The following is a 25,368-nucleotide window of genomic DNA, read 5'->3' as shown; positions in this document are numbered from 1 at the left end:
AAATTTACTGTAGCATATAGTATACAGACTACTATCAAATTTGGAAATGTTTAAAGGTACAGGAGTAGCTGAGCAAGTTAACCTTGAATAATTTGAATTGTATCTGGCACAGGAAATGCATTCAAATTAAAACTGCAACTAACTAAAACTCAGTTTCACATATCTTGCTTTATTTTTAATGCTTGAGCAACAACTGTCTTTTGCTGCCATCTACTGCAAAAGCCAAGAAAACTATCTTTTAAAGCTCATCCTAAACTGGTCAAGCTGGTTTAAGCTGTTTCCAACACTTTTCAGTGGTCAACCAGCTGTTCACCAGCTAGCCAGCCTACATAGGCTAGTCAGCTAGTCCACAGTTGACTACCAGGTTACTCTACCAGTTTAACCAGCTTTGCCCTGCGAGATACCAACTTTGACCATCCATAGACCAGCTATGACCAATTGACCAACTGTAAATTGTAACGTTCCTGTTAGTAACTTTCCTACCTGTTGCGATTGTGCCTATTAAACAAAAGAAAGTGATCAGCTAGGGATTTTGTAAGCATTTGCTAGCTAAACCCAAAGCTTGGTTTTCTGCAGTAGCCTAAACACATTTAAATAATTAATGGTTTTTGCAACGGCCTTTACTGTAAACACTGAATTACACATTTTCATGTTAAAGTTGATCAGTTCTTAAACATTGGCATATTCAAGTAGATACATTACACAAGAGTGAATAGGCAGGATAACGGAAGATTAGTCCGATACAGTAGCTATGTCCCCATTATGGAATTATATCTGTGATTTTACTTTTAAATGTGTACAGTAATTTGGGTGGTTTGTTTGGCTACCTGCTGTAACGCACTCTTATCTCAAATTAATTGTGTACACAGTGTCTAGGTTATGTTTTATGTCCAAATATCCATAAAGTAATATCTCGTGTACGGACAGTCCTACAGAGCATCGAAGAAAATTACAGAACAGTGGATAAAACAATTCTGCTGCCAGCCTCTGGGGGCAGAATACTTCCGGGTACTTCATCTCGAATGAAAGGCTAGGTCCAGTAAATACGTCAGTGGCTGCATCGACTCCAGGCAACTTGGATGCTCGGTTGGCCGGTGAAGTTCAATTTCTGTACGACTGTGACATCCTAGCCAGCAGTTCAAGTAAGGTAGGAAGTAAACATCATTTATGTTCTGCCGTACATTCTTTGTAAGGCAACGGGGAAACTGAGGGCAGTTCCCCGTGATGCACACGTGTCCTAGCGCGGTTCATGAATTTAGGCTTTATTTTATTGGGTGCCCTTCATATTCAGCTAAGGTAACGTCAGGCCTGATGTAACGTTATTTGATGAATTAAAAACAGACCACTGTTACTGGTTAGAACACACCATCATCATTTCGTTTTTGAAGATTTTAAAGAAGGATGGATAACCAAACTAGCGAGCTGAATCTGTTGAATACAAGATTAACGTTAGCCTAGGCTGTGTTATCAACCTTTTAAATGCGCTGATCAAGTGAATATGTTTTGTAATTATTGATATAAAAACATTTAATTAGATTAGGAGTCAACGTGACATTAACTAGTTAACCAGTGGTTTTTACGTGTCACTTTAAAGTTTGTATTTGTATTTCAGACGATTTAATATAAGCTCTAGCTAATGTTACTCATAACGTCACGTTACATCAGAATACGTCGTAACATCTATGGGTGTCTTCGTTTTAAAGGAGCAACTGTGCATAGTCCAAGGTTTTGGGTAATTTGAAAATAGCATTTCAGAATACTATAGATATGGATTTATGCTAGGGCTGCGACGGGGAAGAACGTATGAGAATAAAATGAAACCAGATACTCATATGTTGTAGACTGAGGAAGGCTGCCAGGTTCGCTCTAGTCAAAGATATTCGTCTCTCAAAGGTCAGTACACTCAAATTTGGCTGGACAACATTACGGCCATGAACAAGTGTCGTATATTTCTGGTCACTCCGTTCACTAGATGTGCTCTTTCTTTGTCAAACAGTTCAGAGTCAGAATAGTCTCATGTACTGAAAATTTAATGTTTTGTCACTTGAAGATAGTTTGTTTTCTACACTTGGGATCTGTTGTCTGGGCAAAGGACCAAAACGGGGTTTCCAGGTGCTTAGATGCACGCAGAAGTTTTCAAAGACATAATTCAGTTCTGGCAGAAGTCTCATGTTCATATTACCGGAATGAGAGATTGATGTAAACTTGGGCTGATGTGCAGTTGTACATGTGAAAGGTAGAAAAGGCAAACATTTTTGGCTTATCCTCTTCGCTTCAGCATAACTCTCACAGATCACTATCGAGTCTTATCAAGTCAAGATAGGACGGCCAGTGTCTGGGTAAATGCCGTCAGCCGTCAAATGGAAAAGATTAGAGACAGGAAGTTGGGTCACTGAAGAAAACTCTTTACTGTAGCACTAGATTCAGCTTGGTTAGAATGTCGTGCTAGCATGGCGAGAAGATTTCAGTTTCATCGTTGTGTAAACATATTGCAAATATGGGCCCTATATGTAGAAAATTAGGGAAGTAACCTAATGCATAGAAACTGCAGGCAATTATGTGAAATTGAAATATGCCAACAGTGAAAGAACCAGTTGTACAGTGATTCAGCAGTTTGTGAAGGCTGTAAGTTATTCATAAGTGTGCACATTCTGAAACTGTGTATAATGTCACTGTTATACACTCGGTGAGTGCACTTTATTAGGTATTTATTAGATTTATGCTGTAGCCTATCTACTTAGAGGTTTGACACTTTGTGTGTTCAGAGACACTGTTCTGCATGCCACTGTTGTAATGTGTGGTTATTTGCGTTACTGTCACCTTCCTGTCAGCTTTGACCAGTCTGGCACTTCTCCTCTGACCTTTCTCATTATTAACGCGTTTCTGCCCATAAAACTGCTGCTGCTGGATGTTTTTTGTTTTTCACACCATTCTCTGCAAACTCTACAGACTGTTGTGCGTGAAAATCCAGCAGTTTCTGAGACCACCCTGTTTGGCACCAGCAATCATTCCACGGTCAAAGTCACTTGGATCACATTTTTTCCCCATTCTAACATTTGGTCTATGCATGTACTTGCTGCCACATGTTTGGCTGATTAAACATTTGCATTAACAAGCTGGTGTACAGGTCTACCTAATAAAGTGATCACTGAGTGTATATCTTTGTTGCATTTTATATTGAATAAAGATAAATAGATTAATAGGCCCATTCATGTTTCACATTTTTCATATCAAATAAATAAAAAGAATTTCTGAGCTGCAGGTACAGGCATTTTTCTCACAATGAATGTTTGTGTTTCTATACAGTAATTATTTATTGTCTAACTGGGACTGATTCATTCTGTATGTAATGCTTAATTTTTACCGGTTGCCAAAAGGCAATTGTTTATATATTTGTCCTTATAACATTAAATACCTTACCAAAGTGCAGCATCGCAAAAGGCTGTGATGCATATTTTCACCTGTATACCGTGATAATAGAACCCATAACTTTCCAGTGCAGTTGCAGAGCATTTGCAGGCCAGAACACAAGTTAATGGTACCCGATTTCCCCAGTATTTTTACCATACCGGTTTGGGATTTCTGCCATAACATATTTCTCAGTGACAGTGGGGAAAATTAGTTTTTCAGATGCTTGTACCTGGAGAAATATAGCTAGCATAGAGATTCCAGTTGGAAACAGGAGTTTCCAGGGCTATTCTTATGTAAAAGATGGTATTGTTTTGGTATGAGGCTTATCCATAGGATGCTTTAAACTGCAGTAGTTTAGCTTCAGCTGTAGGGAGTAAGTATGATCAGTGTTAAGAAGAGGGTGCCGGGTGGGTCTGTAGAATTTGCGGTTGGTCGTACGTAAACTGCCATCTTAGACAGGTCTCTACTGCATTTGTGTGCAGTTATGTCATTAAAGGGAGAATCCGCCTGCTTTTCCCTCTGTTTTGTTTTGTTTGTTTAACGTGTCCAGGTTTGTAATGTGTACACACAGTTCCGCTGCTGTCGTCAGTTAGTATCTACGCAACCAAGATTTTAATTGCGTCTCCTTTTGTTTGTCTGATTTATTTGCAACTGTTTAGAAGTCACCTTGATGGCAGCAAAACACTAATTTAGTTTAATCTGCTAAGCCCCCCCCCCACCACCACCATGTTAATGAAAAACCATTCCTCACGGTGTTGCCCCTCTCTCCTCAGCCGAGCCTTCTTATAAGCTCCCTGCCCTGACTCCTGTGCGGCTGTGTTCTCCGTCCTCTCGCTGACTCAAGAGCTGCGACGTCCCGACTCCTCGGCCCGTCTCCTTCACCCTGTCATGCGGGGGCTCTGTCCGTCATGGAGCATGTAACTCAAGACCCGGACGTCCCGGCCGCTCTGCGGTACCACGTGGAGCGGCCCGTCTACACGGAGGGGGACCTGGAGACCCGCGTCCTCCACAAGAAGGAGAGGACCCCGCCGACCGTCTGCCAGCGGCTGGCGGAGAAACTGCGGTATGTCTGCAGGGCTGCTGTTACGCTGTTATTACATTACATTACATTACATTAATGGCATTTGGCAGAGGCTCTCATCCAGAGCGACGTACAGTTGATTAGACTAAGCAGGAGACAATCCTCCCCTGGAGCAATGCAGGGTTAAGGGCCTTGCTCAAGGGCCCAACGGCTGTGCGGATCTTATTGTGGCTACACTGGGATTCAAACCACCGACCTTGGGGGTCCCAGTCATTTACCTTAACCACTACGTTACAGGCCGCCCCTGTACAAAAGTTATGTTTGTTTTTCCTCCCAGGTTACATCCATGATTTATATCTCTAGTTGGCACTATGCCGCCCACACCCACACCCACACCTGGAGCACTGTAGCTAAACCACATGTGCTCTAATGCACTCACCTCTGGGCCAGTTACTGCTTCACACCTGTGCAGGTCACTACAGCAGAGTGCTAATGTCTTCACCTGCATGTGGAACCAAGTCCAGCTTGGACTACCCCGGTGGGATGAGGGTAACTATGTTCCACCCCAGCGGACTAACCCAGCACACGGGCTGTAACCCAACATGACTCGGCACATTTTTTTTTTATGCCTCGCTCCACCTATAAAGAAATAAAATGCATGCATTAGTAACAGGAGAAATGAATTCCTAATACCGTGACACAGTTGCTTGGTTACATGCATTCTTGCAGGGTTGGTGGTTGTGCAAGTCAACTTTTGTACTGAACGAGCTGTCCTTGCTTGGTATTCTTTTGCACAATGTTTACTGTGGTCGTGGTCTCTTTAAATCAACCTGCCAGCATAACTGTACATTTGTGGTCATAACTGATGTGGTGCTGCTCACGTTCACTCAGTAAACACAGCTGTCATCACCACAGGCTGAATCGACTAACTGCCACGATTTTTCAGGTTCGAGGACTACTGAATGGCTAGCTAGCACTTATCTTTGGTTTCTATCTACTGCTGTTCACCATAGTTGGGTACAAGCTATTAAGCTTTTTTTTTTTTGTGACTATTTGCACAGTTTAATTATATATGGTCTCCCACCACTCTACAGCCCACTGAATGTAAATACTGCAAACTATGGGTGTCCTAACTATTGCTGTTAATGGTGTTAAAATGCATTTATGCTTGAGACCCATTACGCTGCTGAGCCCACTACGGGGGATCTTTTGACTCATCTGAAGGCACATAAGGCAAATGTCAATCATTTCACCAATAGGTTCATGTTCAAAATGGAAAATTGTATTAGTAATGCATGCCCAGCAAAGGCACTGCTTAGCTGATCTTCTGTGTCATAACTTTGCTGTTCATGGGGACCGTGACGGGGACATGGATAGAGTTCAGTTCAGGCCAGTGCGTATAGAATTCAGCCGGATGTAGGCCCAGTACAGAGTGTGTGAGGAAGAGAATGCAAACCTGCATGTTGTAAATGAGTTATTTTTGCAGCTTTTGTCTTATTGATAGTCCCTAGGTTAACTCGAACAGGCCATATAACTGTACATCTCATAAGGAGAGCTACAGGCTGCTGCTGTTAAGACAATAGATGTTTGTGTAGTGAAGGTAGTGGGCATTTTCTGCTTTTACATGATTGTTGCGATTGTTCAGCTTGGTGGTTTTGTTGCTTAACGACAGAGTGGGTGTGCTGTCGTTAATATGTTTCCCCTTTTTATTTTAAAGTATGCGCAAGTTGTGTTGCGTGTGTGCATTCATTGTAGTCTCTTTCGAATCATGTTTCCCGTTTCCCCAGTCAGGCAGATTAGAGCGATGCAATGCCCTCCTGTTTGCAGGAAGAGTCGTAAACGGCACAGTGACTTAATGTGAAACTGGGTGTGGGCAGGGAACAGCCCTGCCCAGACTACCCTGCCAAGTACAATCACAATCACAGCTTATTGTGAAATATGACATACTGTACAAGATCTTGACTGTCTGTCACCCAATAAGTGTTATACTAGACAGTAATGTAAGGTGCTTCAGATCAATAGAAAACTGTTCCCATGGTTGACTTAGTTGGGGGCTTATTCTCCAGTGCTATTCTAATTTGTTTCAAGGTTGTCATTCTAATTTTTTGGTCGCAAATCTCCTGAGGATTGTATTATTTCTTTTATCTCTGTTATCACAGGAAATGTCCATAGAGGATAATGGCCACTGATGATTTGGAGCGGTTGACTACAGTACACCCTGTTAAGAACGGCATCACTGTGTTTGCACAAGATATGGGCCGTTTCACCCTGTACTGAGTGGAATTTGATCATGCTGGTTGGACTGTAAATAGTACAGCATAGCATCGGTGTCGGGCAAAAGGAAGAAGGCTTGCCTTTTGCCTCCTTCACTGGTGCCACGTTATGGTGAAATCACGTGGGGTCTCAAGCCACTTTCTATTGGTCCTAAAGTTACGGGATAAGTACAGCAATTAATTTACATCTAAGAAATGCGAGTTAAATCATTAGCAAAGAAAGTCGGCATGCAATGATGTCCATTTAAAAACCCTGTAGGGGCTTACATTAACAATGTAAATACACAATTTTATCATTCTGAATTAGGGCTCATATGGTCAGGGCCAAGGTGGTATGAGAACTTTCAGTATGTGTGAAAGGGAAAGAAACTACAGAATTGTGTTTTGTGCAACACGGACGCTGCTGTTGACATGTATGTGAAGTGTGAGATGTGTGACGGGATTCGTCCCTGAGCTCGGCGTGCCTGGCGGAAGTGGTGTCCGTCTCCGGGGAAGATAACTCTCTCTCTCTCTCTCTCTCTCTCTCTCTCTCTCTCTCTCCTGCTTCCTGTCCTCCTGCAGCTGCTCCTCGGAGAGGGCCCGGTCCATTGTGTTTGGCTTCCTGCCCATCCTGACATGGCTGCCCAACTACCCCGTCCGACAGTACCTGTTCGGGGACCTGGTCTCGGGCCTCAGCACGGGCGTCATGCAGCTACCTCAAGGTCGGTGACTCGGGGGGGCGGGGGGGCCAGGGTGACAACGCACGGCTCTACGAGAATAGCGTGGAATTCCCTCACAGGAGGAGTGACTGGCTGCTTTGTGTTCAGGAAAAGCACGTGCTGTTCTTTCCTGTCTGACAGGAGACCGTCATTTGGTGGGGGAGGCGGGGGGGGGGGAGCTGCTGAATTTCCGTGTGCTGATCCTGTCGAAGTTATTTGTGAATAAAATTATTTTGCAAATCGAGTGCGTTAGCGGGATGGCAAGTGTAAAGGGCGGGATTCACTGTTACCTTATAGAGGTGTTGTGCCATACGCCTGACTTGCAGCAGAATGACAAAAGGTTATTTTCACGTTCCACTACTATTTGCTTAAGAGAAGTCTGTAGCACAGCTCCCCTGCTCTTTACGTCATTTAGAGCTGCTCTTTGACCTCTGTTTGCATAGCGGGGATATTGAGGCAGTTCAGCCAAAATTATATTTGGCCACGATCTCAGTGGTCTGGTGAATCAACTAAACAGGAAGCCTTGCTTTCTTTGAAATTCAGCAGTACCTGAACACTCCCCTGAACAGAACTGCGTGTAGGCTAATTGTTTCTCAAATGTTATGTTCTGATAGGCTTTCCCCACATATAAGGGACTGTGTATCCCGGCCAATGTTTCAAAGTGCTCATAGTGATACCTATTTATACCTAAGCAGTATAGAGCGACTTCAGTATGAAAGGCACTTTATAAATAAACTTCTTATTTTATCCTGTGTGTGATAGTATCAACTTCCCGAAATCATGGTGCGGTTGATTGAGAAATGTTCATGCGCATGGCTGGAGCAGAGTATCTGAATAATGAGTGGCACTGGGAGAAGGGGGGACGCAGGTCTTCTCCAGTGGTGGTGTAGTGACCCGGTCTGCCTCCACAGGTCTGGCCTACGCGTTGCTGGCGGCCGTGCCTCCCGTGTACGGCCTGTACTCCTCCTTCTACCCGGTCCTGCTCTACACCTTCTTCGGCACCTCCAGGCACATCTCTATAGGTGAGGCTTCCCTCCGTCTGGTCCACTCTCTCCCTCTCTCAGCCCTGATGGTGTGTGAGGTCCACTCTCTCCCTCTCTCAGCCCTGATGGTATGAGGTCCACTCTCTCCCTCTCTCAGCCCTGATGGTATGAGGCACACTCTCTCCCCCTCTCAGCCCTGATATGTGAGGTCCACTCTCTCCCCCTCTCAGCCCTGATGGTGTGTGTGGTCCACTCTCTCCCTCTCTCAGCCCTGATGGTGTGTGGTCCACTCTCTCCCTCTCTCAGCCCTGATGGTATGAGGCACACTCTCTCCCTCTCTCAGCCCTGATGGTGTGTGTGGTACACTATCTCTCTCAGCCCTGATGGTGTGTGTGGTACACTCTCTCCCTCTCTCAGCCCTGATGGTGTGTGAGGTCCACTCTCTCCCCCTCTCAACCCTGATGGTGTGTGTGGTACACTATCTCTCTCAGCCCTGATGGTGTGTGTGGTACACTCTCTTCCTCTCAGCCCTGATGGTGTGAGGTCCACTCTCTCCCTCTCTCAGCACTGATGGTGTGAGGTCCACTCTCTCCCTCTCTCAGCCCTGATGGTGTGAGGTCCACTCTCTCCCCCTCTCAGCCCTGATGGTGTGTGTGGTACACTATCTCTCTCAGCCCTGATGGTGTGTGAGGTCCACTCTCTCCCTCTCTCAGCCCTGATGGTGTCTGGTCCACTCTCTCCCTCTCTCAGCCCTGATGGTGTGTGAGGTCCACTCTCTCCCTCTCTCAGCCCTGATGGTGTGAGGTCCACTCTCTCCCTCTTTCTCAGCCCTGATGGTGTGTGTGGTACACTGTCTCTCTCAGCCCTGATGGTGTGTGTGATACACTCTCTTCCTCTCTCAGCCCTGATGGTGTGTGAGGTCCACTCTCTCCCTCTCTCAGCCCTGATGGTGTGAGGTCCACTCTCTCCCTCTTTCTCAGCCCTGATGGTGTGTGTGGTACACTATCTCTCTCAGCCCTGATGGTGTGTGTGGTACACTCTCTTCCTCTCAGCCCTGATGGTGTGAGGTCCACTCTCTCCCTCTTTCTCAGCCCTGATGGTGTGTGTGGTACACTATCTCTCTCAGCCCTGATGGTGTGTGTGGTACACTCTCTTCCTCTCAGCCCTGATGGTGTGAGGTCCACTCTCTCCCCCTCTCAGCCCTGATGGTGTGAGGTCCACTCTCTCCCTCTCTCAGCCCTGATGGTGTCTGGTCCACTCTCCCTCTCTCAGCCCTGATGGTGTGAGGTCCACTCTCCCTCTCTCAGCCCTGATGGTGTCTGGTCCACTCTCTCCCTCTCTCAGCCCTGATGGTGTCTTGTCCACTCTCTCCCTCTCTCAGCCCTGATGGTGTGAGGTCCACTCTCTCCCTCTCTCAGCCCTGATGGTGTGAGGTCCACTTGCTCCCTCTCTCATTACATTACATTACATGTCATTTGGCTGACGCTTTTATCCAAAGCAGTTACAGTTGATTTAGACAATCCTTCCCTGGAGCAACGCAGGGTTAAGGGCCTTGCTCAAGGACCCAACGGCTGTGCGGATCTTATTGTGGATCGAACCACGGACCTTGCAGGTCCCAGTCATGTACCTTAACTGATGGTGTGTGGCCCACTAGCTCCCTCTCTCAGCACTGATGGAGTCCTACAGCCCCGATATACTGTATGGGTAGTGAAAAGCCTTTCCTTCTGGAAGCTTCTCTGATTCTTTCCTGGGGGACATTGTCCCTCAGACCCAGCACTGGAGTAGTCACATATGAAGAACACTCAGCCAAAAGCGAGGCAGTGTGGCTTTAGTTTTTAACTGAATGCCTCTACCTGTTGGTCAACTGCTGATGAGCCCAAGCACATCTTTGAGGTTATTCCAGCACAAGCTACGCACCAACAAATGTATGTAATGTTTTTGTTTTTGTTCAGTCTTTATTCAATCAGACAGGAAGCATCCGAGTCTCCCAAGATAGACCCAGGGGGGGAAAAATGTAATTATTTGTTAAAGAGAAAAACTGTCCCAGGAAATTTGTGTGCGTTTGCTTGCTGCCTTCCACTGAGGCGAAAGCGTGGTTGTCTGTGCTGAGATTATTTCTGCTGGCGAAGGAACGGCGGTGTCAAACCAAGCTTGTGATGTGGGTCTGGCCTACCTCTTGCTGCTGGAGTGACCTTTTTTAAAACGCCTTTGTCAGGTGTTGTGTTTTACCAGATAAACGAGCCTCGCTTCTTTTTATTCATCCGGGCTTGGAGCGGGCCTGGGGTTGAATCTGGGTTCAGCGGCACGCTGTGAGCCTGGATCCGCTTACTGTGGGAACACAGCGGTTTCCCAGCAGCCCGAGGGGCCCGTGCTGTCGGGCACGGCCGCGACTGCGTCCGTGACTCCTCATACGCACCCGTGACTCGTGCTCAACTTTCCGTAAGTGCAGTCGTAACCAACCCTGTTCCTGGTGATAGACCCCTCCTATTGGTTTTCATTTCAACCCTAATCTGGGACACCTGACTTTGTGGGGGGGGGGAAACCTAAAGGACGGTAGATCCCCAAGAACAGCGTCGGTAAGCACTGCCGTCGTGTGTCTGTGACTCCTTACTCACACACCTCGGCACTAACCCACTGTACCACAAGGATTTATCGTTTCTCTGTTCATGCGAGATTTATTCATGTGTGTACAGCCAGTTATAAATACATTTCTGTAGATCATACTTCCCCTTTTTCTTTCCCAATGCCTCTTTCAAAAGCTCAGAAGCGCTTGTGTCAGAAGAACACTACTCTTCCCTTTTATTTTTCTTTCCACGTCTCATAGTGACGTTACTTCAGTGCACACTGTAGAGGGGCTCTGTGCTGCTGGCCGAGTCCGGTTTTATTTCACACGTTCAGTCACACGGTCGTCCCGACCCTCAATCCCCCAAACCCCCCCACCCTAAACTGCTGAGGCCTCTTTTGAATCCCTTCCCCCCTCTCGGTCATGAGCTGAAGTTTTCCGCGCTCCCTGCCAGGTCTGCCCCCCCCCCCCCCCCCCCCCCCCCGGCCGGTCCCGCCCATTCCCTCCCCCCAGCCCCTCCCTGCTGCTCTAGACTCCTCCCCTCCACCCGAACGTTTTAACTCTGCGCTCCTCAGCGAAGCACAGCGGTAGCTAGACTGCACCACAGCCCTAAAGCAAACAGCCCAGCAGCCAAAAGGGAGAGTCGCAGGGGGGTTATGATCTTGGGAGATGGTCCAAGACTCAGTGGCATTTCCAGAAGTTGACAGTTTTACTTTAGAGGCCGTGTATGTGTACTACTTTAGAGACAGTATGTAGGTGTCCTACTGATTGTGAAATTTTAACCGATCTTCTGCTTTCAGTATGAACGCCCCAATTGTACACCATACATTTCCAGCATATCTTTCTTTTGCTCTCTCTCACACTCTCACAATCTCTCACTCTCTCTCTCTCTCTCTCACACTCACACTCTCTCTCTCACTCACTCTCTCTCACACACACTCTCACACACTCACACTCTCTCACACTCACTCTCTCACACTCACACTCTCACACTCACACACTCACACTCTTTCACACTCACACACACTCACACACTCTCACAATCTCTCACACTCTCACACACACTCTCACACACACTCTCACACACACTCACACACTCGAACTCTCACACTCTCACACACTCTCTCTGACTCTCACACTCTCTCTCACACACACTCACACACTCAAACTCTCACACTCTCTCACTCTCTCACACTCACACACACTCTCACACTCTCTCACACTCTCTCACACACTCACACACACTCACACACACTATCACACACTCTCTCACACTCTCACACACTCACACACTATCACACACTCTCTCACTCTCTCACTCTCACACTCTCACACACTCTCACACACTCTCACACTCTCTCACACTCTCAGCCTCTCCGCTCTCAGCTTGAAAAGCCCCGAAAGGGGACGTATTTTGGCACTTGCTCAAGTGTTGGCACTGTGTGTGTCCATACAGAGGCATGTCTGGTCGTGTTTGCACAACGCATGCCTATGGTTTCAGCAGCTTAAAATGGTTTTCTACTGAGCTGGGTTATAAAGCGCAGCTTCTGGTCCGAGTCTTTCCACTACCCCCACAGCCTTTTCATGGCGATTGCTTGTGTGTTTCTAAGGGATCATTTGTTGCATAGCCCTTGGCTATGATGGTGGACAGTGTATGACACAGCAAAAAGAGAGGGAGTTTATCCTGCAGTGGCCTGTTAGTACAGTATCTGGGGGCTAATTTGCTTACCATGGCTGGAGGAAGGTAATGATATAATTTATACAACCAGCACCTTTAAAAAGATTTTCAGCGAAGGGGGTGGTTGGATACCTGAAATGGCACTAATTTGTAACACCCATCTGGGGTGACGCTGGGTGCTAGGAGGACATAGCTGGACACATTGGCTCTGTTGTCACGGCACCTCTCATTTCCCTAGTGTTTACCAGGCCGGCGTTCATCTGTGTTTGTCTGTACGCTCCTGTCTGTGCTCCTGCAGGTACCTTCGCGGTGATCAGTCTGATGATTGGCGGAGTGACTGTGAGGGAGGCGCCCGACTCCATGTTCTACACGCAAGTCCTCAACGGGACCAACATGTCCACCGTGCTGGACACGGAGGCCCGGGACGCCAGGCGGGTGCAGCTGGCAGTGGCCCTCACCTGCCTGGTGGGCATCATCCAGGTGAGCCGCCACGCTGCCAGGGTCCCACTGACAATATGAACCACTAAAACTCTTCATCAGCCATTTGTAGCGTAGGGGCGGCCTGTAGCGTAGTGGTTAAGGTAAATGACTGGGACACGCAAGGTCGGTGGTTCTAATCCCGGTGTAGCCACAATAAGATCCGCACAGCCGTTGGGCCCTTGAGCAAGGCCCTTAACCCTGCATTGCTCCAGGGGAGGACTGTCTCCTGCTTAGTCTAATCAACTGTACGTCGCTCTGGATAAGAGCGTCTGCCAAATGCCAATAATGTAATGTAATGTAATGTAAGCGGGATGGCCATATTCTTTCCATTACAGAATTCTGCATTATAAAATGGCATTATGTATTTTTTTTTTTTTAATGTTCCCCTTCGTCCTGCTTCGTCATAACAGTGCAACAGTATGCAGTAAGAGGTTTTCAAGCTAGCAGTAATGAAAATATGTGAACACTTCCTGTTCAGCTGACCAAAAGTGTGTCTCCCCCCTTGCCCTGCAGTGTTGGGATATGTCCTTGTGGATCTCAGGGTAGAGAGATGCGTGTGTATGTGTGTAAACATGCTATGTCCTTGTGGATCTTAGGGTAGAGAGATGTGTGTGTATGTGTGTAAACATGCTATGGCCTTGTGGATCTCAGGGTAGAGAGATGTGTGTGTATGTGTGTAAACGTGCTATGGCCTTGTGGATCTCAGGGTAGAGAGATGTGTGTGAACGTGCTATGTCCTTGTGGATCTCAGGGTAGAGAGATGTGTGTGTATGTGTGTAAACGTGCTATGGCCTTGTGGATCTCAGGGTAGAGAGATGTGTGTAAACGTGCTATGTCCTTGTGGATCTCAGGGTAGAGAGATGTGTGTGTATGTGTGTGAACGTGCTATGTCCTTGTGGATCTCAGGGTAGAGAGATGTGTGTGTATGTGTGTAAACGTGCTATGTCCTTGTGGATCTCAGGGTAGAGAGATGTGTGTGTATGTGTGTAAACGTGCTATGGCCTTGTGGATCTCAGGGTAGAGAGATGTGTGTGTATGTGTGTAAACATGCTATGGCCTTGTGGATCTCAGGGTAGAGAGATGTGTGTGTATGTGTGTAAATGTGCTATGGCCTTGTGGATCTCAGGGTAGAGAGATGTGTGTAAACGTGCTATGTCCTTGTGGATCTCAGGGTAGAGAGATGTGTGTGTATGTGTGTAAACGTGCTATGTCCTTGTGGATCTCAGGGTAGAGAGATGTGTGTGTATGTGTGTAAACGTGCTATGACCTTGTGGATCTCAGGGTAGAGAGATGTGTGTGTATGTGTGTGAACGTGCTATGTCCTTGTGGATCTCAGGGTAGAGAGATGTGTGTGTATGTGTGTAAACGTGCTATGTCCTTGTGGATCTCAGGGTAGAGAGATGTGTGTGTATGTGTGTGAACATGCTATGGCCTTGTGGATCTCAGGGTAGAGAGATGTGTGTATGTGTGTGAACGTGCTATGGCCTTGTGGATCTCAGGGTAGAGAGATGTGTGTAAACGTGCTATGTCCTTGTGGATCTCAGGGTAGAGAGATGTGTGTAAACGTGCTATGTCCTTGTGGATCTCAGGGTAGAGAGATGTGTGTGTGTGTGTAAACGTGCTGTGTCCTTGTGGATCTCAGGGTAGAGAGATGTGTGTAAATGTCCTTGTGGATCTCGGGGTAGAGAGATGTGTGTGTGTGTATAAACGTGCCCGCGCGTCTCGCCCCGCAGCTGGTCCTGGGCCTGCTGCGTTTCGGCTTCGTGGCCATCTACCTGACGGAGCCGCTGGTGCGCGGCTTCACCACGGCCGCTGCCGTCCACGTCTGCATCTCGCAGCTCAAGTACCTGCTGGGCGTCCAAACCACGCGCTTCAGCGGCCCCCTGTCCGCCATTTTCGTGAGTCCCCCCCCCCCCCCCGACCCGGTCTCTCTGCCTCTCATTGCCAGAGGTCTTAACTCAGTTCCTTAACCCTAAGCCCAATATGAAGTGGCTCCACCCAGATCGCGAGGGGTTTTGGCTTTGGTTGAGAGAACTAAGAAAGTAGGGCGGCCTGTAGCGTAGTGGTTAAGGTAAAGGACTGGGAGACGCAAGGTTGGTGGTTCTAATCCTGGTGTAGCCACAATAAGATCCGCACAGCCGTTGGGCCCTTGAGCAAGGCCCTTAACCCTGCATTGCTCCAGGGGAGGATTGCCTCCTCCTCCTTAGTCTAATCAACTGTACGTCGCTCTGAATAAGAGTGTCTGCCAAATGCCAATAATGTAAATGTAAATGTAAGTAGAGAATTTAGTAGGGGTTTAATAGTGGCTCAAAACAATGATATAGCAGTCATTGATTGGTTGAAAAGGTATCAGGTCGAGAGTGCCATATGGCACTCTTGGGACTGAAAGAGTTAGTACTTATTCTTTGTTTGTGGTGCACTTATGTTCCCTGTGGTGCCCTTATGTTCCCTGGGTATTCTGTTCTTGGCCCAAGACCAGGAGAATTCCCTGTTATTTTAGATGGTTAGTTTTCTAGTGAACCAATTGCTTTGTTCATGTTTTATTGATGGTTATCCACAGTTAACCAAAAACAAGTAGGTTAATATATTAAGTTATTAATGTATTAATGTACGAGAGGTAACCCCCTCCCGTCTTTATAGGACAGAACTCTGCACTCACACAGGTATTGTACAAAATGTACAATATATCACATATTAAGCCTAGTCCTAGGAAAAAATCAGTTTAGAATGGAGATTCTCCATACAGAACTCATTTTAGTCTGGGACTAAGCTTTATATGTGTCTGTGAAACCGACCCATTGGCATGTAAATGTTTGCCTGGAACTACATAAGCTGTGTGTCTCACTGAAGTATGACGCTCTCTCTCTCCGCTCAGAGTTTGATCGCTGTTCTGAAGGACATCGCAAGCACCAACGTAGCTACTCTCATAGTGGGGCTGGTGTGCATAGTGTTCCTGTATGGGGTGAAGGACCTGAACGACCGCTTCAAAAAGAAGCTTCCGGTCCCCATTCCTGGCGAGATCATTGTGGTACGTTTCCATTCGTTGTGTGAAGCCTTTATGTTAACACGGTGTATATCGGCCGGCCTGGCCTTGTGTGGCTGCGTAGTCATTCTCTCTTTTACAGGTGATCGTTTCAACTGGAATCTCGTATGGGGTCCAGCTCTATGAGAACTATGGTGTGGAGGTGGTTGGCGAAATTCCCAGAGGGTAAAAAAACACACACATCCATATATTAAATATTAAATAAAATGAAATGTAATAAATAATAATAATAATGTAAATAATGGAATTGATGGAATTGATGAATACCCGAAGCAAATGCTGTATTTTAGGCATGGCTGTTGTCAAAGGTCATAGAAATGACATTTTACTTATTTTATCCGTTGTAGGCTTCTTCCACCCGCTGTTCCGGATTTTTCCCTTCTGCCCAACTTGGTCACAGACTCCATTGCCATCGCCATCGTGGGCTTCTCAATGGGAATCTCCCTGGCCAAGATCTTTGCACTTAAGCATGGATACACTGTGGATGGCAATCAGGTAACATTCCCTGGCTCATTGCGTCTCACGGTGAAACTGACTTGGCGAGGTGAGACCACTCTGTTCTAACTGTTGGTCAGGCTGTTGGTGTTCCAACTTCTCTTCTCGGTGTCTTAGGACAGTATGAATGGGGGGGTGGCCTGTAGTGTAGTGGTTAAGGTACGTGACTGGGACACGCAAGGTTGGTGGTTCAATCCCCAGTGTAGCCACAATAAGATCAGCACAGCTGTTGGGCCCTTAAGCAAGGCCCTTAACCCTGCATTGCTCCAGGGGAGGGTTGTCTCCTGCTTAGTCTAATCAACTGTATGTCGCTCTGGATAAGAGTGTCTGCCAAACGCCATTAATGTAATGTAATGAATGCAAACAGTCTATCAGTTCCAGTCTGAACTAGGGCTGCATGATGTATCGTATATTTATCGTCATTGAGATATGAACATGCAAGATGAACACATTGCAAAAGACTGCAATGAATTTGAATGCATTCATTAAAATTGATATTATGTTAAATTCATTGGTTGTCCATGTGCAATTTGTTATTAATTAACTAAAAAACGTTATCGCATATGGCATATTTGTCCTCATATCGTGCGGCCCTAGTCTGTCCTATCAGGGTTGTGTTCTTAACCATGAGATGAATCATTGCACCAGCGCTATTGGCCGGACGCACCACCGGTCAGCCTCTCTGCGATATTCGAGTCATGGTGTTAGACATCATTGTAACCGAGCCTGTTGTTACAGGAGCTGATTGCGCTGGGTGTCTGCAACCTCTCCAGCTCCTTCTTCCACACCTTCGCCATCACCTGTTCCATGTCCCGCAGTCTGGTCCAGGAGAGCACAGGAGGCAACACACAGGTAACCCCCCCCCCCCCTCCCGTCTTTATAGGACAGAACTCTGCACTCACACAGGGTGCACTACTGAGGAATGTACCGGCCATTAATCACTTATTGTACACAAACTGTGACATGTCCTTTTGCCTTTTCTATGCGTGTTATCATGATTGCTGTGTTACTGTGTGTTTAAATAAGGTCCCCTTTGATAAAAAAAGACTCAGTCGGGCTTCCTGGTTAAATGAAGGATAAATTTAAAGTTTAAACATCTGTTGACAGGCATTCACGGATAGGTACTGTGGTGAATATGCCGTTGGCACAGCCCAATGGCATTGTACAGGAGCTCATTAACCGCACCAGTGTGCTGTGGATGTTTGCCGTTCTCCCAGTCCAGTATACGGGAAATACATCCTATTAAAATGTGCAAATGTAAGGGTCCCTCATAGTTTTTATCTCCTTGGTTAAACATGGCACCTCATTAGGGTGCATTTATTGCTGGTGTTAAGGCATAAAGATAAGGCTAATTTGTTCACTGTGTACAGCAGCATGCATAGTGCATAGGTAATGCATGAAGTAAAGCAGTGTAGGATAATAGTGTGTGTGTGTGTGTGTGTGTGTGTTGCAGATAGCAGGGCTCCTGTCATCTATGGTGGTCCTATTGGTGGTGGTTGCCATTGGTTTCGTGTTCAAGCCTCTGCCTCAGGTGAGTGTTTGCTTTGTCTTAACTCAGTCTTAAACCTACAGTACTGCAATTTCACAGGTAAATCATTCTCGGAACCCCGAGTGCCTCGTGTGGAGGTCACAGGTCATGGTGTGAATGAGATGTGAGCGGATGTGAGAGATATGCGCTCGCTCTCTGCAGACGGTGCTGGCGGCCATCATCATGGTGAACCTGGTGGGCATGTTCAAGCAGCTGAGGGACATCCCTGCGCTGTGGAGAACCAGCAAGATCGAGCTGGTGAGTCTCCCTCACCGCACACACCTCACATACACACACACACGCACACACCTCACACACGCACACACACACACGCACATGCACACACACGCGTGCACACATCTCACACACGCACACATACTCACACACACTCACACACCTTACATACACACACACACACACCTCGCACACACACGCACACACACACACACACATACACCTCACACATACACCTCACACACACTCACACACCCTCACACACCTTACATACACACACACACTCACACACCTTACATACACACACACACCGCACACACACTCACACACCTTACATACACACACACACACCTCACACACACTCACACACCTTACATACACACACACACACACACCTCGCACACACACACACGCACACACACATACACCTCACACACACACGCCACACACACACTGCAGGGTCCACCTCACACTTCATACTCAAACCCCACTCGCATGGGTGGGCCTACGATGGCCTTCCACTCCACTGGGTGTGTTTCTCAGGAGGAGAATTGAAGGGGTCATGCACACACACACACACACACACACACACACACACACACACACACACACACACACACACATTCATAGATTTGTGAACCCACTGCTCACCCAATGCTGCTCTGTGAAGTTCATGGTATGTGTGGAATTTATCTGAGCGGCTTGGTGTGCAGGCAGGAGGCTGCATGTTGAAGATTAATATCAGACCCGTGAAAAAATGACCTACACCGCCCTCGTGCAGACACTGTGGATCAGTGCTTCTCCGAGTCGGCCCTGGGAGTGCCTTGTGTGTACTGGTTTTCGTTCCGGCCAATCTCTTGCTCATTTATGGTTGTTAAGTTATTTCGGTGATTTTAAGTTATTATTTTCCTGAAACGTGCTAATCCAGGGCAGGTTTGGCTTGTGTTTTTGAATCTTTGAATTCCTCATTATGTTCCAAATTGTTGGTTTTAGTGGCCATGTGTACACACTTTCACCAATTAGGAGAGCCTATTGATACACCACAGTCTGTCTTTACTTGTCCTTTTACCTCCCTTTATGTAATCATTTACAATATAGCACAGTTTTAATATGGGACTTGTATTCTTCATGGTATGTGTAGCCAACCCTTCAAAAATGAACAGCTTCATAAAATTTGTGGGGATTGCAATTGCGGTTGGAACAAAAACCAGCATACACAGGGGTACCGCTGAGTTTGAGAAGCACTGCTGTACATAGCATAAAAATAAGACGAACATGTTGCATGCAGTGTGGGTTTCTGAAGCAATTCAGCCAGAGGATGTTCATTGCAAAATTACATTTTGTAGGGAACTCTGGCTGACCACTGTGTGGCAAAAAAACCCACAGAAAAACATTATTTTGCAAGTAAGTTGAGCCTGAAATATAAGTGGGAAGTCTTGGCTTATCAGCACAGGCTCTTGTTTTACCTAACTGTAGAAATATCCTCTGGTAATGAAAAATTGTAAAAAAAAGTATTCAGTAATAAGAAATAATCCGAAAGGAAAATGTTATGAAGGATATCCGAAAGGTCATGTGAAACTGAACTGCACTGTATCTAGGACTCCTATACTGTAGAGTTGTTTAGTTTAATGCAGAGATGGTAGAGATGGAAATCTGAAACTGGTGTAAGAAACAAACAAAAAAAAACAAAAATCCTGACTCATCATGACTGTTTCCCAGCTGGAATGCTGAACCCACGTAACCACCTGCTGTCTTCTGGAATGTGTGTCTTGGAATTCTACACCCTCCACAGAGGGACCTGTGAACACCTTCATTGTCATGTTCTGTATGTTGTGAAATCTCTCTCTGACTCTTTCAGGCTATCTGGCTGGTGGCCTTTGTTGCCTCGGTCTTGCTGGGCCTTGATTATGGGCTTCTTGTAGCCATTGGATTTGCCATCATAACGGTCATTTACCGGACACAGAGGTACGGAAACCCTGGCTCGATTTGTGTGTTCTGTACGGATGTTGCGTGTGTGTGTATGTGTATACATTTTTCCCCCAAGTGTTATTCATTAGTGACATGTAATTTATGTCCTGATGAAAAATGTAGTAATTTCAGTGTTCTCTCTGGGTTCTATCTGTTTCGCATAAAGGTGTACTGTATCACATATATTAAAATATATATAGTAAAAATATATGTGGTAAAATGCATTATACTTGGTGAATTTGCTTTTTACAGACTCAAATTGTTTCCTTTGCTCCAAATGTCTTCTTTTTTCACAGTCCGAAGAGTATTGTTCTTGGACAGGTCCCTGACACAGGGATGTACTATGATATTGAAGAATATGAAGAGGTAACGAGCTTTGAGTGTTTAGAAATAAATAAATAAAGAAAGAAAAAATGATCACATTGTTTTCATTCTTGGTACAGTACAGTAGTGACCGTTCTGTACAGTGTCTGTACGGTGTTCAGTGAGCCTTTATCTCTGGTGTTACTCACCCTGCTGATCTTTCTGTTCCAGGCCACTGAATGTACAGGGATCAAGATATTCCACACAAACACTTCTATCTATTTTGCGAACAGTGATCACTATGTCAGTGCCCTCAAGGAAAAGGTAAGCAAACCCTTATCTGAGCTGTTGCGAGAAAGAGCTACTGTGCGGCTGCTCTGTAGCCTTCATTTACTTTCATACTGGGGGGGAAACCTGTTTTCCCACTCTGGTACAGTAAGGGAAAGGAAGCAAAATGTTGGAATATACCCTCACCAAGCACTTTATTAGGAACATTTTTACTTTATTACACCTGCTTATTCATATGATTATCTAATCAGGCAATTGTGTGGCAGCAGTGCGATGCATGCAATCATGTAGATACGGTTCAGGAGCTTCAGTTAATGTTCACATCAACCATCAGAATGGGGAAAAAGGATTTTCACGGACACTAGTCTAGTTTCTAAAGAATGGTGCAAAAAAACTAAAAGAAAATCCAGTAAGCAGCAGTTCTGCAGACAGAAATGCCTTGTTAATGAGAGACGTCAGAGGAGAAGGGCCAGACTGGTCAAAGCTGACAGGAAAGTCACATAGTAACGCAAATAACCACACATTACAACAGCGGTATGCAGAAGAGCATCTCTGACCACACAATGCATCATAACTCTAAGCTCTAAGTGGGTAGCCTACAGCAGTAGAGGTCTAATAAATACCTAATAAAGTGCTCGGTGAGTGTATTTGTATTCACTTTATCAGAATTGTGAACTGTATTATTTCAGAAACAAAGAGTCCCTTCCGTCTCCTGTCAGACACAGTGGCTTGGCTTGTACATTTTAACCTTCATTTAACCAGGAAATTCAGCGGTTGGAGTTTACAGTGGCAACAGATTGAGCGTCACGTGTTTTTGAGGTCATGTGTGTAATACTGCTGATCCTCGCAGACGGGAGTGGACCCAACACTGCTGCTGGCCGCACGGAAAGCTCAGCAGAAAGTCAGGAAGTGGACGAGCGAAAATAACTCCCCGGGGCAGACCTCGCCTCAGAAAGTGAGAGCTGTTGTCAAACTTGTGAGTTCATCCTTTAGAGCTTTTAACCGCTTCACTGAATTGGGTTTACAGTCCAAATACAAGCTTAAGCTCATGCAAGACAATCTCACTCACTCTTTGGTCTTTCTTACTGCGAGAAGAAAAAATGGAAGGTCTCTCGAGCTTGATGAAATGTATGTTTACTGTATATATGAATGCCAGTTAAAAGGCGTAAAAATTTTCTGTGGAGTTTATTTTTAATCCCAATCTTTTCCATCGCCTACATTTCCTAAACTTTGACCAAGACCGGTAAGCTAGACCAGTACACAGGATGAAGTGAATCTGTAACTCCTCATTCAGGCCATTGTCTATTGGCTATCCTGTTGCTTGAATTAGCAAGTCTTTTAACTTGATTAGCTCCTGATGACTCATTCCTGTTTGCCGTTCTACTGTTAAATGTGTACCAACTGTGTCGTAATCCTGATAAGGTCAAGGGAATGTGTTGCCAGCTGACCTAATGGCATCAGTTAGGTATTTCTTACGTTATCGTATGTTCAATGTTTTCTCTGTACACAGTGCAGATTAACGAACCATCAGGACTCCCTGTCTCTGTGGGGAATGCTTTCTTTTATAAAGCTTGGCTGTAATCGCTAGGGACGAGGCAGGGTGTTGCCATTGAAAACACGGTGCTATTGGTTGAGAAGGTGGAGTTTTGTTTCGTTGTAATGGATTGGCTGAGAGGGAGGTGGGAGATTGATGCCTGGGTCTTCGTCGTAGGACGTTGAGATGGGCGTCACTCACGAGGTGGTGGGTAAGGAGGAGCCTCAGAAGAACGGGCACGTCATGGAGGCGGAGTCGGACTCGGAGGAGACCCACATGATCCTGGACCCCCCCGGGGCCGTCCACTCCATCATACTGGACTTCGGCCCCGTCAACTTCATCGACTCGGTCGGGGCCAAGGCCATCAGATCCGTAAGCAGCCATGTCGGGCCCGATAGGCCATGGAGAGCTCTCTGATTTTTTTTCCACTCGTTCTGCTTTGGTGCGGACCTCATACGCGCTCACTTCTGACCGCTGTGTCTCCCCATGTCCGTCTCTCTGCAGGCTATAAAAGAGTACGCCGAGGTCGACGTGGAGGTTTACCTTGCTGGCTGCAGCAGTAAGTGTCCTCTCGCCTATTGTTGTTGGTAAAATAATTAGGTGTGCATCTCAGAACCTCACACTCAAAAATATAGAAGTAAAAGTCCAAAAAGACAGGCTACAAAAAGGGATGATCTCTCTGCCGTTTTTAAGTCTCTGGCCTACTGTAAATTCGATCAACATTTGCCCTAAACTTACAAGTAAAGCGTTACAATTATCTTCAGAAACTCAGCTTAGCGTGTTAACTTTAGTGATTGCTGAACTCACCAAACTATGTCTGAAGAAAAATAATAAATCATGCTTTTATTTGAAATCAAACTGTGACAAATGTTTATTGAATATGTAAACATTTCTGTACCAAGACCTGTCATATATTAAATTATTATCCAAACTGCTGCTCTATCTGCTGGTGGTCTGCCACCTTCTACTATTTAGTACATCTGGAACAGTGAGCATTGTGCTCTTTTGTCATTGCTCCTGTGTTTAGTGCAGGTTGCACTTAAGCTGTGGGTTTAAACTCTGTGATGAAATGACTTCACCGTTTGACATTTTCTGAACACTACTGGAGCTGAATTGGGAGGGGGAGAGGAAGCACTCACTGTCTTTGTTGATGAACAGGGACCTTGCTGAAGGACCTGAGGAGGTTAAATTTCTTCGCGGGCGCAGTGACCACAGAGCGGGTTTTCCCCTCTGTTCATGATGCTGTGCTGTTCTGCCAGCACCGGCTGACCCTTCCCAGCGAGAGTCAGCCCCCCAGGGACAGTCAATCCCCCAGCGACAGTCAGCCCCCCGGCGACAGTCAGGCAGATGCCGAAGCCAGCGGGACGGAGAAATGAACGGTGGGCGAAACAGCCCAGCCGGACCCCTGGACACAGATACGCACTCTCCAAACCCCTTCCCACTTCCTGTGTGGAGTGGGCGGAGTTTATGGATAACATTCCAATAGGCCTTCTTTTAAGGTTAGGCGGTAAAGAGCCATTTAAGAGGTTGTCATTTAGCAGTCTTTGTTTTTTTTTCTTTTACCAAATAGTGGTACATACTCAACAATGAGGCTCTTTCCCTTTCTCCCAGTATTGCTTCTGAAAGATCACAAGTGGATATGGCCAGAGTAGCAATCGTGCTTCTGTTACACGTTCCTTGGAAGAATACTTTCAAATATCTGGCTTTTGTCAGCCAGAGAATGCACTACGGGACATAAAGAACACTTTAAATTCTGCTATGTATCTTCGTTACTGATAGACTGAAAATCTGTTTGGTTGCACAGCATCATGTGAATGTATTTTCTGCACCAGGTGAGATATGGGTAGATTTACTTTTCTTTCTGCTCCCACAGCCAGTGTATAATTATGACGCAAAGACCGCAAATCTGTGGAACATTTGTAAAGCATTGTGCTGCACTTTGACTAGGAAAGTCACAACTCAATCTTACAGCTCAAGGAAAATTGTCTTTAAAATACTTGTAATTATTATATAGAGATCCTGGACTGGATTTCAAGGAAAGCGATATCGGCCTCCTTCATTTCAGGCTCATTTCAGGCTCATTTCAAGCCACCTCTGATTTCTGTGACTAGATGTGGTGCAACACCTCACCCTGATAACACTGCTCTGGGTGCTTTAGCGTTTTTGTAATGTTCTGATTTTATTTTGCTTTGCAAACCAGAAAAGCTGCGGCGGACCAGTCGGGAAGGAATTAGTTTGTAAACCATTTTATGTCGAAGGTTTGTGTTTTATGAGAGTATGGTAAACGATAGTGTCAGCAGGAAGGTATTTTTTGTTGCTTTTTAATTGTATTTTAATGTCATTTTTAAATTTCCATGGCTGAATTTTACCTGCTATTATTTGGATGTCAGTTTTCTGGTGACCATTAGACCAGTGTGAAATTCTGCATTTAATGTCTTTAATGTCTTTATCATTAGCTCATTCTTTGAGTTTGATGGACTATAAACTGGTTATAAACTGCTCCTGGAGTTTATTTACCAGAATTGCCTTTTTTTTTTTTTAATCTGTATATTTTTGTATACACATTATCCATGAAGCTGTATATGTACTGAAGCAACCCTGGTTAAGTACCTCACTCAAGGCTGGCACGGCAGTGCCCCTTCTGGTGGACTCTGCTGGTTGCAAACCGTTGTGCTTACACAACCACCATTGTCTCCCGTTTTGCTGTACCGTTTTGTATGTTACTGTAATAGTGTGTGAGCGCATCCTTCCTGAGAAACAACTATTTTTTTAAACACAGATTAAAGAAACTATTGATGAAAATGTGCTTTGTGTTACAACTGATGCACTTTTTACATACAATTAAATTTGTTCCAAGATAAATTCTAA

The 25,368-nt window shown here is 45.8% G+C and overlaps 1 protein-coding gene across 4 annotated transcripts; it reads left to right on the top strand.

The window, feature by feature from the left end:
• Positions 1 to 1,011: 1,011 nt before the first annotated feature.
• slc26a5 (solute carrier family 26 member 5) lies at positions 1,012 to 25,368 on the top strand. Of its 4 annotated transcripts, none has more exons than XM_061251493.1 (19): positions 1,012 to 1,147; positions 4,185 to 4,474; positions 7,267 to 7,406; positions 8,315 to 8,425; positions 12,926 to 13,107; positions 14,841 to 15,005; positions 15,983 to 16,135; positions 16,233 to 16,315; positions 16,498 to 16,645; positions 17,384 to 17,497; positions 18,099 to 18,176; positions 18,336 to 18,431; positions 20,266 to 20,372; positions 20,672 to 20,741; positions 20,910 to 21,002; positions 21,817 to 21,942; positions 22,678 to 22,872; positions 23,005 to 23,059; positions 23,659 to 25,368. In XM_061251493.1, exons 2-19 carry the CDS (start codon positions 4,320 to 4,322, stop codon positions 23,874 to 23,876), a joined length of 2,289 nt encoding a protein of 762 aa, XP_061107477.1. In that variant the 5' UTR covers positions 1,012 to 1,147; positions 4,185 to 4,319; the 3' UTR covers positions 23,877 to 25,368. The 4 variants fall into 4 exon arrangements, with proteins under 4 accessions (XP_061107477.1, XP_061107478.1, XP_061107476.1 ...); XM_061251494.1 differs by having other exon boundaries at positions 1,055 to 1,142; positions 21,817 to 21,921; XM_061251492.1 differs by having other exon boundaries at positions 1,055 to 1,142.

This window comes from Conger conger, chromosome 8, assembly GCF_963514075.1.
Source record: "Conger conger chromosome 8, fConCon1.1, whole genome shotgun sequence".
In the NCBI taxonomy this organism is placed as follows: Eukaryota; Metazoa; Chordata; class Actinopteri; order Anguilliformes; family Congridae; genus Conger; species Conger conger.
Note: the sequence above shows the minus strand (reverse complement) of the source record. Positions and strands in the feature narration are given on the sequence as shown.